Source organism: Drosophila erecta, unplaced genomic scaffold (assembly GCF_003286155.1).
Source record: "Drosophila erecta strain 14021-0224.00,06,07 unplaced genomic scaffold, DereRS2 tig00000092-arrow-pilon, whole genome shotgun sequence".
Taxonomy (NCBI): domain Eukaryota; kingdom Metazoa; phylum Arthropoda; class Insecta; order Diptera; family Drosophilidae; genus Drosophila; species Drosophila erecta.
In genome coordinates this window covers 11,585,323-11,602,006 of record NW_020825207.1, presented here as the reverse complement: position 1 = coordinate 11,602,006, position 16,684 = coordinate 11,585,323, and the positions used below count along the sequence as shown (strand labels likewise).

Genomic DNA, 16,684 nt, shown 5'->3' with positions numbered 1-16,684 from the left:
TTATACCCGTTGCTCGAGAAAAAAAAATTTTCACATCCACACTTTTGAAAAATTTAATATTTTTTAATTTTTATTTTTTAATTGAATATATCATGTAAATTTCTATAAATTTGCCAACAACTTTTTGTCACGCCCATTCCAACGCCCAGAAACCGGCCAAAACTGTTACGCCAACAGGTTGACAAAACTGTTACGCCCCAAATGTTGTGGTATTTTTTACTTGCTTATATAAATTGTAATTTTCTATAGACTTACAAAAACCTTTTGCCATGCCCACACTTTTAAAAAATTGTTCAGTTTTGTTCATTTTATTATTTATTCCCCCATTTCTACCGATATTCGAAAAAATGTTGAAATTTCTCGTTTGCACTTCCAATGGCTGAGTAACGGGTATCTGATAGTCGGGGAACTCGACTATAGCATTATATGTTGTTATAATTGCGAAATGTAAAACGGAGACACATACATATAATAATTGATTAATACTTTAATGAAGATAAAATGTTAGATCACTGACATATTTTAAGTCACTTTTTCCACCCTGTTTGACACTTTACATTTTAATTAAACCCTTGAAATATTTTAATTTTGTTTAGCTTTCTTGTGCTTCTTGTTACTGCCCATCAGTAATCTAATGGCCAATGAGAGGGCCATGAATCCAGCTAAAGAAATGATAGCCACAAATGCTATGACATCCAGCAAGTAGAATTGGAACCAGTTGAGATCCAGGCCCGCGGATCTCATATGGGGTGCACCTCGATGCCGGATGACATATTCGATCCAATAGACGGCACTTTTCCGTGGCTCCTGCGGCCGGTCCCGAAAAATATCCGATACCCTCTGAACGTTCTCTTTGTAGGTCGTATTATGTATTAGTTGCTCCAAGGAGTGCCGGAGGATTTGCTCGGTAATCGACTGGAAGTGTAGACTAATGGCATATCCACCCAAAACAGCTTTGTTCATATTGAGGTGCTGCAACATAATATACATGTATATACCTTGAAACAGAGATTTATATAATAATTGAAATATACGAGTACCTGATCACAGTAGAAGGGTATACCCAGCATGGGCACAGCGTAGTGCACTCCCTCCTGGGTGCCAAACAAACCACCGTGGGTAATGAATACCTTCACATTGCGATGGGCCAGAATGTCCGCCTGTGGCAGCCACTTCCTGACCATCACGTTTTCTGGCAATTGGCTAATGCTCTCGTCCTCGAATTTCCACAATACCCTCTGCTTGAGGGAACCAAATACCTGCAGGAACAGTCGCAGCATTTCCGCGGGCATGTCCTTGCTCTGGACATTGCTGCCCAGGCTGAAGAAGATGGCGCCCTCGGTGGCGCCATCCAAAAAGGCTTGCATGTCAGTCGGGAGCGGTTTGGGTGGATAGATATGCATGCCACCCACTGCCACCATGGCATCCACTGTGGGACGTGCCGTGGTGAGTGGTGCGTGACTGTTCAGTAGCATCACTGAGATTTCCCGCTCCATGTGCTTTACCTTGGGCACCTCGGCTGGAAAACACTGCACTCAGGTGGGCTTTCAGAGAAAACGATCCCTCCAACTCACCCAACACGGGTCCAAAGAACTCCCTGGTCACCGCATCCATTTTGGGAAAATAGTTCAGCAGCCTGTCCATGTCTTCGTAGAAGGAAGCGTAGGAGTTCCTCACCCTTTCCAGGAAACTCATGCGATCGGTGAAGGGCATAAAGCCGTGTGGGACAAAAGACCATGGTGTAATCAAGCCCATCATCTGACTCATGTGGTTCTCATAGCCCAAGGTGCTCGTGGTCACCACGGGTATTTTATATAGGTGTGCCAGAGCCAAGAAGGCCTCCTGATAGAACTGTTCGGCCAGGAGGAGATCAAAAACCCCATCCTTCTGCTCGGCATTGATGAGTGCCTGAACCTTGGGCTGCCGTAGGGCATGTTCGGTGGTTTTGAGGCCGATAATCTCCAGCATCTTTAGGAAATCATGGTTGGTCATGCGGGTCAGCTCGAATAAGTGCTGGGCTCCAAAGTTCAGCTTAACTGGTTCCAACCGAAAATATTATGCGATGATTTGGCAGATTTACCATTTACGAGCTCCACTCACCATCGTGCCAGAAATCGTAGACCGGTTCTATCAAGATCTCCGTGTAGTTGCTGCCAAGCTGCTCTTTCGCCAGAGTAAAGGCTGTTACCATGGTGACCTGATGACCACTTTCCACAAGTTCCCTTATTAAAGCAGTGTGCATCATAAAATGTGATTTTCCTAAAACATTTTCCAAAACATGAGCCATGAGTCGGCTTAAAAGATAGTTTCTGTGGTCTTCAAATACTTTACCCGGAAAGGCATAAACAGCCAGAATTTTGGATCCCTCAGTTGATTCTAACTGGGAATACAGGATTCCAACCAGGAGGAGGCCAAATACTGATGGAAACTGCATTCTGAGAACCTATACAATAATTCGTATGTTTGGCCAGTATTGGTTTTGTCTTTGTTTAATACTGACTCGACTTATTTTGTTGTTCGTAATAGCCTACAAATGTTGTATGCTCGAGGTTACAAGATTCTGAAGACTTCCGCTGTGTAGCTTAATTTCGAAAGCTAGATTGAAGGTGAAATCGACTATATTAGGGAAACAAAATGTTCAAATAATAAATATGAATAAAAAGGCTGGTCATGATCAGCTAATCGCTCGACGTTCCACTAATAATTACAAATTGTTTACTTCTAATGGGGTTGCGTAATCAGTTGCTGATATCAAGAGCCAAATTAATTGATGATCGCGTGCTTGAAAAGCTTTTCACTCGCTTACCGGTGAAAAGCCGAAGTAGAAGGCAACTATTGAACCTCCGAATGAATACTGAACTTGAGCTGCTGTTCGATCAGAGAATAGAGCAATGAATTTCCGAGTAATAATAAAAGCCCACAGCAATAAGCTTTCTTATTCGTTTTATTTCTTTCTTTCATTCAAACGTATTTGCATTTCAATGTGTTTTGGTCATTAAACACTAAGTATTAAGCAATCGGTATATTAGGTGTAATTAGATTAAGTTAAATTATAACGTTTAGCCTATAATGCGATTACTTGTCAACGAATCTGCGCCTAATGTAATTTACATTTCCATATTCGATACAAATTGTTTAAATTATTCTCGTCTTTATACAAAAATCACATTCGATTCGTTATGTATTCTGCTTGTGTGTGTGCGAGTTTTGTTATGCATACGTGTTAAAATGTTTCCTTTCGATTAGCGTGAACTTTGTTCGAGTTCAATTAAAGTTTAAGTACTAACTTGATATATGCAATTAACAAACTCCTGCTCCTTCGGCTATCCGTAGATAAAACATCCTGTGTGCGTGTGCAGCCTTTGAGGAATTTTAAATTTCTAATTTTCCGTATTCCACTTTCAATCAGAACTTTTTCTGCAGAGACTTGAAGGTGAAGTTTTTGTGGCGAGCAGGCGGCTGATATGAGTTATTAGTCTAGGCCTTAAAGCTAAGGAGCTTAAGTGAAATTCAATTTGCGGTTGTACGTATGCAGGGGGTGGTGGGCGGTATGCTCGTGGGTGGTATGTGGTGTTGTGTGGCTGATATGTGGCTGATATGTGTGTTGGTGTGCTGAACTTTGTGCGAAAGCCTGGCTAATTGAGGGCAGTCGTCGGGATAAATGACTCAGGCGGAAGCTGCTGCTGCTGCTGCTGTTCCTGCTGCTGCAGTCGGTTCCATTCCATATGGATGAGCATATGGTGAGCCTCGTTCTGCTCCGCCCTCCTCGTCCTTTTGTGTTGCTTTTCCCAAACAAAAAGTAAACATAAAGAAACATGGGGCCGTGATAAATAATTCCCCGATGACTCCTGCGGTGGTGGTGGCACGTGCCCAGAATCGGCTAGATGGCTGGGTCCCTAGATGTACTTGGATATATAGCGCTTCTGGATGAGTCGGCCGGCCTTGCGCTTCAGTATGGTGAAGCGTATTAACTGCTAATCGCTGAAGTGCGGCGAATGCGGCGGCACACGGGGGTACAGCTGTGAAAGAAAGGAGTTGTCGCTTATTTCGCATCCGGCGTACGTGGAGATATTTCATTAGCTCCATCATCAGCAGCAGCAGCATCTACTCACCCCCAGGAGATTGCGGGGCACGTAGCCCTCCTCGCCGGCGGCATTCCGGGCCCACCACCACTCGTTCTCGGCATCGTCGCCCTTGCGCAGCACGATCAGTGGCTCATTGACGTGGAAGGAGAGCTCGTCTCCATTCTGGGCCTCGTAGGAGAACACCGCGTAGACGTCGCCATTGTGCAGGATGCCCAGCTTCTCCTGGATGCCTGCAAGAGTATTGAAGTGTTAAGCGTTTACTTAGGCAATGTCCCGTTTGTAGCCCATCTATCATCTGACCTTTCCCAATATGCCCCGAAAACCTTGGCCCTACTTACTGTATAAATACTCGGAGCAGCCATCGAATCCTTCCTCATCCTCCTCGCACTTTTCCGCCGGCGTCTCGTGATCCGACAATGTGGAGGCAAACAGGCAGGCGCCGCTCTCCACCAGGAACTTGACCATGGATAGATTATTGCAACTGGCGGCGCAATGCAATGGCGTCCAGCCATCCGAGTCCTGGGCATTCACATCGCAGCCAAACTCGACGAGGAATCTAAGGAAAAAGAAAAAAAATCAAGAGCTTAATTAGATTGAATACGGAGAGCAGAAGGCCCACATCACTTACTTGACAATGTCAAAGTGGCCGGCACAGATGGCATTGTGGAGCGCTGTAATCCCCTCATCGTTGGCAGCACTGGGATTGGCCACTTGCATGGCCGTCTTCTTGACCAGTTCCAGTTCTCCCTCCAGACTGGCGTCCAGCAGAAGGGCCAGGGGATCAAAGCTCACCCTTCTCCCCAGCTTGGGCTTTCCGTTGCCCGTTCGCTCCTTGATGTTGCTGGTCGTCGCGGTTGTCGTGGTGGCTGATGCGGATGTTGATGTCTCCTGTTGACTGCTCAGGATACTGGGGGCCACCATTCGGTCCGTTTCGTCCGCGCTGGACTCGCTGCTTGGGGAATGCTGGGGCGATGTGTCCGCCAAGTTTTCCGTTGGCTGTCTAAGTGAAGGCTCGGATTTCCGCTGGTTTTGCAACTGCAGCAGAGGTGGCTTTTGTTGGCCATTGGAACTGGCTTGGCTGGACTTGAGGCGAGGTTGCTCGAACAGCGGTTGCTTGCGGATGGTCAGTGGCTTCGCCTTGATGGGCAAATTGTCGTTGATGTTCAGGGATTGCAGCCCGAAGGTGGCCGTTTGTGTCTTGTTTGCAGTCGATGCCGACGCTCCACCACTTCCCGCTCCGCCCGTGGATCCTGTCGTATTGGCCTCCACTGGCGATGGCTGCTCTGTGGGCGACATCTTGCTGGGCTTGGGCGGCAGAGCTGGTCGGGGATCCGCCGTCATCACCACATTGGGCGCCACGCGATTCACCTTGGGACTGTAGGTGATCATTTTGGGTATGGAGCTGCCGCTGGACACCGAAGTGGGCGCCACACTGCTGATGGGCTTGCGTGGCGGCACGGCCAGGTTGCTCACCTGCACCTGGAGCGGCTTGGAGGCATTGGAAACGGCGAGGGCTACTGATTTGCTTATGGCCCCCAAGGGCATGCTGTGCACGGTAAGTTGCTGCTGGGTGTTGCGCTCGGAAAGGGTTTCGCTGGTCACCGAAATCTCGTTCTTCTTGGCTTGGGATTGCTGCTGATCCTGGCTCTCCTTCGCCGTCGCTTGCTGGTTGAGTTTGCTTATCAGTGCCGAGGCCGAACTGCTGCTGTTGCTCGAGGAGGTGCTTTTGGGTATTTTGCTGGTATTTGCAGAGGCGGGTGGAGATGTTGTGGATGCTGCTGCAGTTGCGGCCTGATTTGCTGCCTCTGCTGCTGCCTGGGCTGCTGCTGCTGCAGCTGCTGCTGCTGCTGCCGCCGCCGCTTCTCGATCTCGTTTCTTGGGTCCCACCTCCGCGTAGATATGTGTGGTGCTATCCATGGCCTCCGTTTGCGCCTGCTTGCGCATTTCAGCCTCCGTTTTGGCAGGAGCCGCCAGCAGCTTCTTGGCCAACTTGGATTCATCGCTTTCGCAGCTGGAACTGGCCACGGGCACGGGCACGGAGCCGGCAAAGAAACCACTGTTTTGTCCCAGCTTCACGTGCGTCAAGTCCTGAATGAGCTGATTCTGCTGGTTGGTATTGGCCGTGGCCGCTGCATGCTTCATCCCGCCACTCAGGTAGCTGGCCGTGCTCGTGATGGTGGACTTTTGGGGCGTGTGGATGAAGGGCTCCACGGCCGCCACGTTGCCCCGGGCTCGTCCTGCGGCGGCGGCGGCAGCAGCAGCTGCCAGTTGATTGACCTGCTTCTGCAGCAGTTGCTGCTTCAGGGCGGCTACCCCACCATGTTTACCCAGATTGCTGGCACTTTGCTGCTGCTGCTGTTGCTGCTGCTGCTGCTGATGCTGATGTTGGTGTTGGTGCTGCTGTTGCTGCTGGGCAGTTGCTGCTGCTGCTGCCGCCAGCAATTGTGCAGACTGCACATGGAGTTGCTGCTGCTGCTGCTGTTGTTGCACTGTTGACTGTTGTTGCTGCTGCTGATGTTGTTGGTGCTGCTGCTGCTGCTGTTGCTGCTGGTGATGGGTGTTGGCCTGCTTTTTGCGCTGCAGGCGCGTCTGCAGCTCGTAGATGCGCTGGTCCACCGACCGCAGCTCCGCCTGCCTTTGCTGCAGTGCCTCACGTTGCATATGCAAGCGTGCATCCTGCTGAAGCGACAACTGATTGCGGTACTGCAATAATAAACAACAAATACTTAAGCAAACAATGTTCGCAATTAGTTGCTGATGTGCTGTCCACTCACCATCAGTTCACGACGCAGCTTCTCCAGTTCGCGGGATGCCTGAGGAGGCAGCGGCTGACCCACTCCGTTGCCAGCTGCTGCCAGGATATTCACAGGACATCGTCGGTCACGTCGCAGCTCCTCCAGTTGCCGAGTCAATGCCTCCACCTTGGCCACGGCCAGGCTGAGCTCCTTCTCCTTCTCGCTAAACAGTGCTCGAATCGAGTCCAAGTCATTGCCTGCAAATGGGCGATGGTACTTTGTGCTAGAAATGGCTTTGTATAATAATGTCCGGAGTACGGACCCTATCCTAAATATCTTATATTATCTACCCTTAGAGCAAACAAACGAACGGGCTTGCGGTTATTATCCTGGTGATAATGTTTAATCTCATACGATTATTACGGCACACCAGCAGATCTTAATTATACTTCACAACGAAACAGGCTGAAGCAATCTGTAGCTGGGCACTTGATTTTTGATTAAGGGAGGTGCTTCTTTCTTGAGTGCTCAGCTTAATCAGGAACGCCATCCCGATCCATTCCCAAGCCCACTAACTATTTTATAATCGCTGGCCGCCTGCTGGTCGCCGGTGTTTCCCTTTCGAGGATTTCGGATTTGGGTTGCCTGTTCAAACTAATTACGGCCACAACGCAGGGCGCCAGCTCATTAACATAATACCCCTGTATGGAAATGTGTGCGCCAGTGTGCGGTGTGGGCCAACATCATCTTAGCCATGTTCAGAGGGCGTTGTTCCCGCCCACAGGCAATCATAAAGGACAACAAAGTGGCACACATACATAAATTAAATTCACACACGCGAGGGTCTTGGGCGTGTGGTTGAGGATGCGGATGCGAATGGGATAGGGTCCTCCGGAATGAAGGCAGGCCAGCACTCAACACGGTTTTAACACATGTTAATTCACCCAAAGAACCCCTCTTCTCCACTTAACTCGATTGGAGAGGGGAGCTTAGGACCGGATGGGATATCCCAAGCAGATGCACTTGGTGGCACTTCGCCACCGGCCTCCAACCGCCATTTTCCAACATTTTTTGCACTGCACAAACGTTGCATAAAACATCTTGGGATTTTCTTGTGAAACTATACATTTAATAAGGAAGAGCCAGCTAGTATTTAATCAATAATGGATGAGCTGGTATTGCTTGAACTAAGTAAGGGATTGGCAATGTACTAATTGCATGTAGCAGTTTAATTAAGGTTCGTTTTGAATTACCAACAGCAGTGGAATAAATGTAATACTATATAGAGACCAAGCAAAAAATATGCAGACTTATTTTGCATATGTATTAAATGTACCATTGAAACTTAATTATTAATGTCGAAAATATTTATACTAATAATAAAATGGTTGGCGCAGCACAAGGCTCAGAGTAAGCGCTTTGTGTCACGCTTCAGCCAAGAGAATGCAGTTTTCTGCCAGTGTACTCACTCAGTGTGACATTGTAGGTCTTCTGCAGATCCACTTGACCCCGCAGCGCTCGCAGGCGGCGCAGCTTGGACTCCTGTGCCTCCACCCGCTCCCGCAGCCGCCGGAGCCGCTCGCCCTCCGCGCTGGCCACTGCGCTGCGCACCTCCTGCGACTTGAGGAAGCGCAGGCGCTGCTCCTTGGTGGCCAGCAGCTGGTGCTGGCTGTCGATTTGCTGCTGCTGTCTCAATGCCATCGCCCTCAGTTCGGCTGACGTCAGCCTGCTGGGCACCTGCAACGCAACATGGCAAACAGATTGGGATTGAGATTGGGATGTCGGATCGTTAGCGAGATAAGCGGCTGAGTTGGATGTGAGCCAAGCAAAGCCCACCCACAAAACCCACCCACAAGTGAGAAATGAAATTTCACAATTTATAATCCGAGGCGTTACCGTAATACCAACCCACCAGGGGCAGCAGAAAAGTCAAACTCAAAAGTCAAACTGAAAGTTGTCAACGTTCGTGGTCAGCCATAAATCAAGTTATGCTTAAGCTAATTTCGGCCTTTTGTTGTTTCGCAGATTGGATTTGCTCCATGGATGCGGCTGAGATACCGGGATACTTACGTTCAGCTTGGGCTCGGAGGTCACGACCACTCCTCGCGTGGGGCTGACAAAGGCCAGGGAGGCTGTCGATGATGAGGACGATGTGGAGGATGAGGATGCCCGGTGGGCGGGCATCAGCGAGGCGGGCGGCATCTTGGGCAGATTGCCGGAGACGGGTCGACACACGCAGGTCAACATTTTCGACGCGCTCTTTTGATTTTTCGCTTCGATTTATCTTTGATTTATTTGAATTTATGATTCGTTTCGGTTCTTATTTAATGCACTTGGAGAAACCAACAAGTAATGGCTTTCAGTTCGTAGCGTTGCAGTCGCTGTGCTAAATAAATACTCTATTCTTTAAGTCCCAGTGGTTCCCAGTGCCTTTTTACATGGGTTTATTATGAGGCGTTAGAGCAAATACCTATTATAAAAAATAGTAACAAAATTGCACTAAGATATAGTTTGAGTTTGGGGTTTGCTTTATGATATGCATTATTTCCACCGAATGCCTTGCTTTAAGCCAAAGTTTTTGCCAAGTGCAGCCTTTTGTGAGTTGCAATTCCATTCACTGGCCTGCGATGGCATCCTTGACTGCAGCACCAAAGCAGGAACAGAGGCACCAAATTTGTGTGTTATTTTTTTATTGTTCAAGAAAATATATAGTGCACGAGAGTTTGGCGGACCATGGCCATGCCCCATCCCCATCCCGCCAACCAGCCAACCATTTCCCCCTACCGACTTCCCGGTGCCCATCGCGGAAACAGTGGGTGCCAGTGGCAGTGCCAGCTGGCGCCAGTGCCTCCGCCTTGTACTCGTTAATGGATTTTCAATTCAGTGCCTGATTGAAAGCACACTTTGTGTGGATGTGGAGGCGGAGGTGGCGGTGGAGGTGGGCGCCTCTGTTCGCTGGTGTTGGGGGAGTGCACAAGTATATGCAGCCATGTGGTTCTTGGGGCGGAGTGGGGTGCGTGGGCGGATTTGCTTATGGGGTGTTTACCGAACGCCTACGGGGTTGTCAATGGCAACGGGCAGCGCCCCAAACAGCCGTGACAATAACTGCGCTCGCCGGACTCCAAGTACCAACTGCTGAAACAACAAGCGGCAGTTAAAGTCAAAGTTGCGTGTACATAATCGCCGGCACTTACAATTACATAAAGGATATGGCATAGCCGAGGACAGGAAAAAATATGGAAAACCGGATAGCAGCAGATCTAGTCCAAACGCATATACAAGTTTAACCCCTACTATATATCCACTCGACGGTCTAAAGACCGACAGCAAACAATAAAATGCCGTCATGAGGATTGGCCAGGGACACGTCCCAGTCTGTTATCGAGTATCGTGTCTACTTCACGCCCACACTGAGGTTAAATACGCCGGACACAATCAAGGATCTAGTTGCTGGCTCAAATGTATCGCAACAGCTCTGAGGGGACCTTTAAAACTGGTTTATATATCACTTCAATTTAACCCACATCGAGTCTCTTTAACTGATTCCTTATTTTATTGAAAGTGCATGCAGAAAAGTATCTTTATTTGATTCCTTAATTTATTAAAAGTGCCTGCTGAAAAGTTGTTCTACAACTTGAACAAATTGCTGCAAGAGACCAGCGTTGATATAAAATACCCGGCAAATAATTAGATTAATTGTAAGCGTTGTTGATTGATTTTCAAATATAGTTAGCTAAATGGAAATATTGAAAACCATGAGTAAAAGTTTGAATTTTCTACTGGTGCACATTTTTCCTCACTGCAGGCAACTCAACCAACTCATCGACTAGCACTCGTTCCCATGGAGCTTTTTGCTTTTGGCCTCGCCGAGTACAATTGGCTTCGGTCGCCATCATCAAGTCCAGGGACGAATTGATGACGGCGATGAGGATGATGATGGTGCTGGATGTGCAATGGATTGCGCTGGCGAGTGCTGCTTCAATTTGGAGCCCCACAAGATGATCGGGCAGAGCAGAAGACTGCAATGGATACTTCAACCGCTGCCCCAACCCCCCCACCCCACTCAATTTATTGCCCCTTTTCTGGGTCACATTATACTCGAGAATGTTGCAAATAAAAAGGAGACACATTACGGCGAAATTGTACAAAAAAAAAAAAGAAGAGATGCGTACATATGTCCCCATAGACAGCGCGTTTCGCAGCTATAAATCACATGTAAAACACCAGCCATAAAGAGAGAGTCATCAAACATGTCCGGCAGTCAACTTTCCCCGTCCCTGGCTGACTTCAGTGAACCGATCCTTAAGGAAAACCATTTGCAGCTGTCATAAAGTTAGCCATAAGCATTTTGTCAAAACTCCCCCAACTTTGCAACTATTTAAAGCCGAAGTTGCTTTATCTTTGGGCCATAGTTTTAACGAACTTGCTGGCAGCGTAATGAATTAATCTACTTTCCACCGATGCCATCTGCGCAAATATTTGCCCAAAAAAGCAAACTTTGAGGCAGCAACGGGAGAGTAAAAGCGACGCTTCAAAACTTGTCGAATGCATTGAGACCGCAGAAACCAAAACCAAACCCAAAAGCACGGGACAAGCGATGAATGTATCCTGTAAATTCAATGTGGCAGCTTCCAACCAGCCAGCCAGCCAGCCAGTCAGCCAGCATTTTCGAGGAATATTTTCCAATTAACAAAGTTTGTCATAATAACTCGCTCCCAGCCAGGAATCTCCAGCATGTAACGAGCAATGTGCTCGGCGTTATACCCCCGAAAACCCCTATTCTTCTCCTCTCTATTTACATTTTTGCAGCCATTTATGGAGCTGACGAGGCTAAGCACGAGGGGCAGGAAAAGCAGGAAAAGCAGCAAAAGCTGGAGTAGTTGTGGCAGAACCGGGAACTGTCGAGGAATCGGCTGCCAAGGACTCTCTACACGGACCCAGTCCCAGGAATTTCCGGCATTTTCGCTGACGCGGCGCAAAACGCGTACCACTGAGCGTAATATTAAGCCATATCAGTTTCAAACTACCTGCCATACCATCGTTAATCCACGAAATATATTAGTTAACACCTTGTTCTGGTTTGCAAGGGAAGCGACGCTTTTAAGGGCAGAAATATTAAGTTTAAATCAAATGGGTTTCTTGTACATACTATAACACAGACGTATTTCTTTCAGTGCACCTGGAGGGGAGGCGAAAACGCAACTATTTATGTTGCACAGCGACGAAGTAACCCTTTCCATTTCAGATGGGGTTTGGGGGGGCGGAGGACGTCTCGGGTGGGCGTGGCAAAAGCCAACCAATATAATTGTACATTGAAAGATGTCGGGGAAAAAGTCGCGACGTCGTTTGCCATTGTACAAATGTTGTTGCCTCTGGGTGTTGCTGCTTCTTGTGTTGCTGCCACTGCTGCTTTTGGTGTCGGAGCAACAAGCATTTTATTGATTTTAGCCCCTTTTTTCGAAAGGAGTGTGAGCTTGCGTTTGGTTTCCTGGGGGCAGGACATCGCGTGCGCTAACGTTTATTGCTAATTTTTTCCTCTTTGTTCTACTTTACTTTCGCCGTAGCTCGCTTTCCTTCCTCCGCTGCCTCCGGTGCCTTTCGCCGGACACTTGGCCGGCCAGTGTCCTTGCTGCACATTTCCAAATCGATTACAAACAGGATATGCACTGCGGAAGCGTGTTTGATGGAAGTGCCAGGCGCCGCAAAGCGATTAGAGGGGCGGCGACTGCCCTTAGAGACGCATGGACACACAGAACCTCCACTCTGCCACAGAGCACACACATCCGGCTGTGATCCCGTCACGGATTCGAATTGGATTGGCCGCCGTCGCCTTTGTGGCCATTTTGTATTTTAATTAATTCCAGCAACTGGCGAAGGGCGAAAGTTTTGCCTATGCGGCCAAATGTCCGCAACTTTGGCAATTTGTGTGCACCGATGGAAGAGGAATGAGCTGCGCTGACAAGGACACCTGCAATCCACTTTCTTTTATAGGTAAATGTGTTCGCTTACAAGCGTACATGTAAAGCGCCAGGGCTACAAGCTAGCAAAAGAAGCCCTCAGATCATATAAATATTAATTCCCGAAATTTCAATACATTTAAAAACTATACGCTATACACTTCATTTTGTAAACCACGGAAACCGAGTCAATTGCAATTTGGCCGGATACCAAACCCCATAAATGCATATTTCACAAAAATAATCATTTCAACCGCCGAACCAAAGCAAACCCGCAATTTGATTGTCAAGCAAATTGTCGGCGGCAATTGTGACATTTGTGCAGCCCTGATAAAAACATATTCCTCGTAGTTGAACCACATACATATGGTGAATGCGGCAAGGCTCCTTTGCCTTTGGTTGCCCAAAATCAAGCTTCACTTTCGTGTTAGTTACTGGAGCAGACATTAGTGGCACTCTCGAGCTCCTCCAGTTCCTTCAGCTCCTCCTGCTCCGCCGCATCCTTCGGCCATGGCAAACGGTTTGTTCCAAGTGGTTTCAGTTGCGAGTGGCTTTTGCCTCGGCAAAAAGTTTTCCACACTCATGTCAAGGAATGGTGACGGAGCAGGGTAAGCAGGGTAAGTGGTCAGGAGGAGGAACCGGTGGGCACAAGGGTCTTCTCCGGACCAACAAAAACTCTGCTAAGGGGCTTAAGTCGTCGCTCACGCGAATCTCTCTTCGCACTTTCCCACTCCGGAGGAAGTATTTTGACGTACTGCTGATGTCCGGCGGACTGCTGCGGTTGCGGTACAGTACGGTAGGGTTGGGTTCGGTTGCGTTTGGTTTCGGCCTTTTTTCCTTGGACGGCCCTTCACTTGGTAAACGACCATCATACACCGTTTGCAGAAATCGCCCGTCCACTGACCACACGCGTTGTAATTCCACTGACCCTCGTTGGGCGAATAGGGGAATAGGGGAGTTCGAGTTCGAGTCCAAGTCCGTGTCGGCTTTTTCACGTTGTATTTTTTTGGTTTCGTGCCAAATGCTTAACACTCAACAAAGTTGAGAGTTGAAGCAATTTTCCGCAAGAGTAATTAAAGCAACGGACTGCCGGCCGGGGGGTTGTTTTTCCGGGGGGCACAAAGTGGGGTAGGTGGCGGTGGCGGGAGCCATTGGGTCAAATTTCACGTGAGCAGCCTCTGACCTGAACGGAAAATTCTCAAAATGAAATGTGAATGAGTTCAAGGTCACAGAAATGTGCACGAAATGTGAGTGAATCGAATGTAAATTATCTGAACAGATCTGAAAAATTACATGCTGAAAGAACTGCAGCAGCATATGCAATTAATGTTTTGGAAGTGATTTCACTTGCATGAATTCGGAATTCAAGTCATTAAACAAAAGTAAAACATTTTAAAATTAATGTTTTGTTCAGTTGAAGGTATGGCAATTTAAAGTATAAGAAGACGAGTTCTCTAAATGCCTTTAAGCTGTAGTTTATTTAGCAAACAGTGGAGCTAAATTGTTTGGCCAACAATCACATAACTTACAAGTTCAAAATATGCAAAAATGTCAGCTGTGATCAAATGGTAGCTGCACAACATATATTGTCAAAAGTAGTTAAGTCATTGGTAAATTGAATAATTGCAGCCTTGCTGCTCTTCTCTAAAACCACTAAAGTAACTTCTCCCAAGGGAATCTTTTTTCGAGAGCTCCTGCCCGGAAATCCAATAAAGTGTTTTGCAATGAACCAATTCCTGCACGATTCCCTTCGCTTGCCTGCGCTCATCGAAAAGTGTTGCATACTTTTGAGGGCCCACAAATTGAGAACTTCCATATTGGGTGCGATGCGAAGAGGAAGGAATTACTTTTCACTCTTTGCTGTCAATCGATAGAGTTTGGCCCATTGAACGCAATAAAATATGCAATCCCATTCAATCGGCATCAGCACTTAAACTAGCTGGAAAAAGGGGCTGGCAATGAAACCTCAAAACCTAATATATACTGACGGCTTATTGGCATTGCAAATAATTTGCGTTAATTAAGTGACTGTCAGGATGGCGCAGGGAAATAAAAATGAAAGGAATTAAGGACGAGGGCGGCTCAATGTCGATGCACTCGTTATCGACTGTTTGGCAACTTAATTGCGTTTGCTTTTGTAAATTTAATTTTAATTTAATGCTTTATTGAATTGCGCGGCTTCTGCCATTCACTCACTCGCCGCTCAGCCCATTCACCATTATTGATGACAGCGAAAAAATCATAAAAACAATAATAAAGCAAAATAAATAAAAGGAAAATTGAAGCATAAAATTTACACGCCTCTGCCGCGCAGCAATTGATTTAACACAATCATAAAATATAAACAAACAGTGTTAAATAAAGGAATAAATAAATAATAACTGAGATGGTGCGAGTGCCACTTGGGCGAAAGGGCATAAAACATTTACGCCCATTTGCAGGCGCAGATTATGCAAGCCAACTGGTCAGCTGAGTTGGCATGGGAATGGGCCCATGCTAAATTGTGGCCATAATTCAGGGAATTAAATTTAAATTTGCCAGGCAACAAAGTGTGGCATCGCTCCTCTCCGACTCTCGGCCCTTATTGCCCAGGCGAATAATAGTTCAATTTCTCACGGAATTCATTATTCAGGACTGGACATAGTTGGACCTCCTTCTTCGTCCTTATTTACCATTCTGCAGACCTATTAGGCCGCATACTTGAGCCGGAGACCCTGGCACCGGCTGCCATTGAAATGACTTTTAAAACTTTTTACAGTTGTAATTATTATAAATAAATGAAGCGCAATTTGGTGGGTTCCCAGGAACCCCTGCCACTTCTTGCCTCTGCTTTGTTTATTTCTGTTCAGTTCAGTTCCGTTCCGTTCCGTTCTCTTCAAATGTCCTTGACGTGCACGTGTGTGTTTCTGTGTGTGTGGTTCTGCTTGTGTCTGTTTATTATTAACTCGAATGACGACCCAAAAATTTGCTCATTTCCAGAGCTGTCAGACGGAGACCAGCAACAGAGGGACCGAGAGACAGACAGGCAAGGAGAAAGGAGTGGCCAAATCCTGGCCGACACTCAACTACAAATTGGCCAGCAGGGCAGACATGTGCAGATGTCCTGCGACAGATTCACAGGCAATTATTCAGATGGGCCTCGAAACCAATTTGCTTGCGGCTCGATGATGGCATTAATTTCCAGCCCGTAATTGTATGTTATAATATTTTTTATGCTCCATATTTATGGGCAAACGGGCGCCCGTGAAGCGTTATGAGCAAAACAGATTTTCCACTTTGCATAAATTAAGCAGAATTTAATGGCTGACTTATTTAAATGGCTTCCTGCGACCCGACGCACTGTTTGTTTAATGAAATCGAAAAGTTTGAAATCGCAATCTCTCTGGTGCATTGCTTTGATGACTTTTCATTAAATTATGCTTTCCGCATTCCATTTCCCAGGCTTAGAGAGTGAGTGGCCCACTGCGCGCTAACAGAGTTATAAAAGCAGAATTTTCCATTTTCCATTTCCCGTTTCCTCTGTTTCACTGCTCCTCTATCTTTCGGGTTCACTGCAGTTTCAGTGACAACAAGACTGTGAAGCAGCCCATCGAGGGAATCCGCCAGCCAGAACGAACCCAATACCGAAAATGGCCCAAATTGCATTCCCTGACCTTGACTTGTCTTTGATTTGGCTTTCACTTAGCGCCATGGGAATGTTAATTACTTGACCATAAAACAAGGTGGCAATCTCGATCCCTGTCGCAATCAAACTATTTATGCAATGTGCGTGCCGCATGAGGAATCCATAGCAAAAATGTTGTTCTAACAGATTCCATTCGAACAACAATCGAGCCACATTCTATCGGAAGAGCAAGCAGCTGGCGGGCAAAATCGTGGGGCTGTGGATTGCAGATTGAGGATTGTT

The 16,684-nt window shown here is 47.1% G+C and overlaps 2 protein-coding genes across 5 annotated transcripts in view; both read right to left on the bottom strand.

Annotated features, from left to right (window-relative positions):
* Nucleotides 1-469: 469 nt before the first annotated feature.
* LOC6547674 (UDP-glucuronosyltransferase 2B13) lies at nt 470-2,885 on the bottom strand. 2 transcript variants are annotated; one of them, XM_026981055.1, is made up of 7 exons: nt 2,807-2,885; nt 2,501-2,616; nt 2,332-2,443; nt 2,101-2,259; nt 1,575-2,036; nt 1,041-1,519; nt 470-972 (listed from the first exon to the last, which is right to left on the bottom strand). In XM_026981055.1, exons 3-7 carry the CDS (start codon nt 2,432-2,434, stop codon nt 583-585), a joined length of 1,593 nt encoding a protein of 530 aa, XP_026836856.1. In that variant the 5' UTR covers nt 2,435-2,443; nt 2,501-2,616; nt 2,807-2,885; the 3' UTR covers nt 470-582. The 2 variants fall into 2 exon arrangements, with proteins under 2 accessions (XP_026836856.1, XP_001975029.2); XM_001974993.3 differs by having other exon boundaries at nt 2,332-2,595.
* A 54-nt stretch (nt 2,886-2,939) lies between these two features.
* LOC6547923 (apoptosis-stimulating of p53 protein 1) overlaps nt 2,940-16,684 on the bottom strand; it is a 33,759-nt gene continuing 20,014 nt past the window's right edge. For 2 of the 3 annotated variants that reach the window (XM_001974994.3, XM_026979899.1), the window contains exons 2-8: nt 8,891-9,290; nt 8,290-8,557; nt 6,860-7,077; nt 4,714-6,788; nt 4,424-4,641; nt 4,113-4,315; nt 2,940-4,019 (exon numbers count right to left, since the gene is read on the bottom strand). In XM_001974994.3, coding sequence (XP_001975030.2) covers nt 3,975-4,019; nt 4,113-4,315; nt 4,424-4,641; nt 4,714-6,788; nt 6,860-7,077; nt 8,290-8,557; nt 8,891-9,067 — 3,204 coding nt within the window. In that variant the 5' untranslated portion in view covers nt 9,068-9,290 and the 3' untranslated portion in view covers nt 2,940-3,974. The remainder of the gene's footprint in view (nt 4,020-4,112; nt 4,316-4,423; nt 4,642-4,713; nt 6,789-6,859; nt 7,078-8,289; nt 8,558-8,890; nt 9,291-16,684) is intronic. The other variant, XM_026979900.1, reaches the window with a different exon arrangement.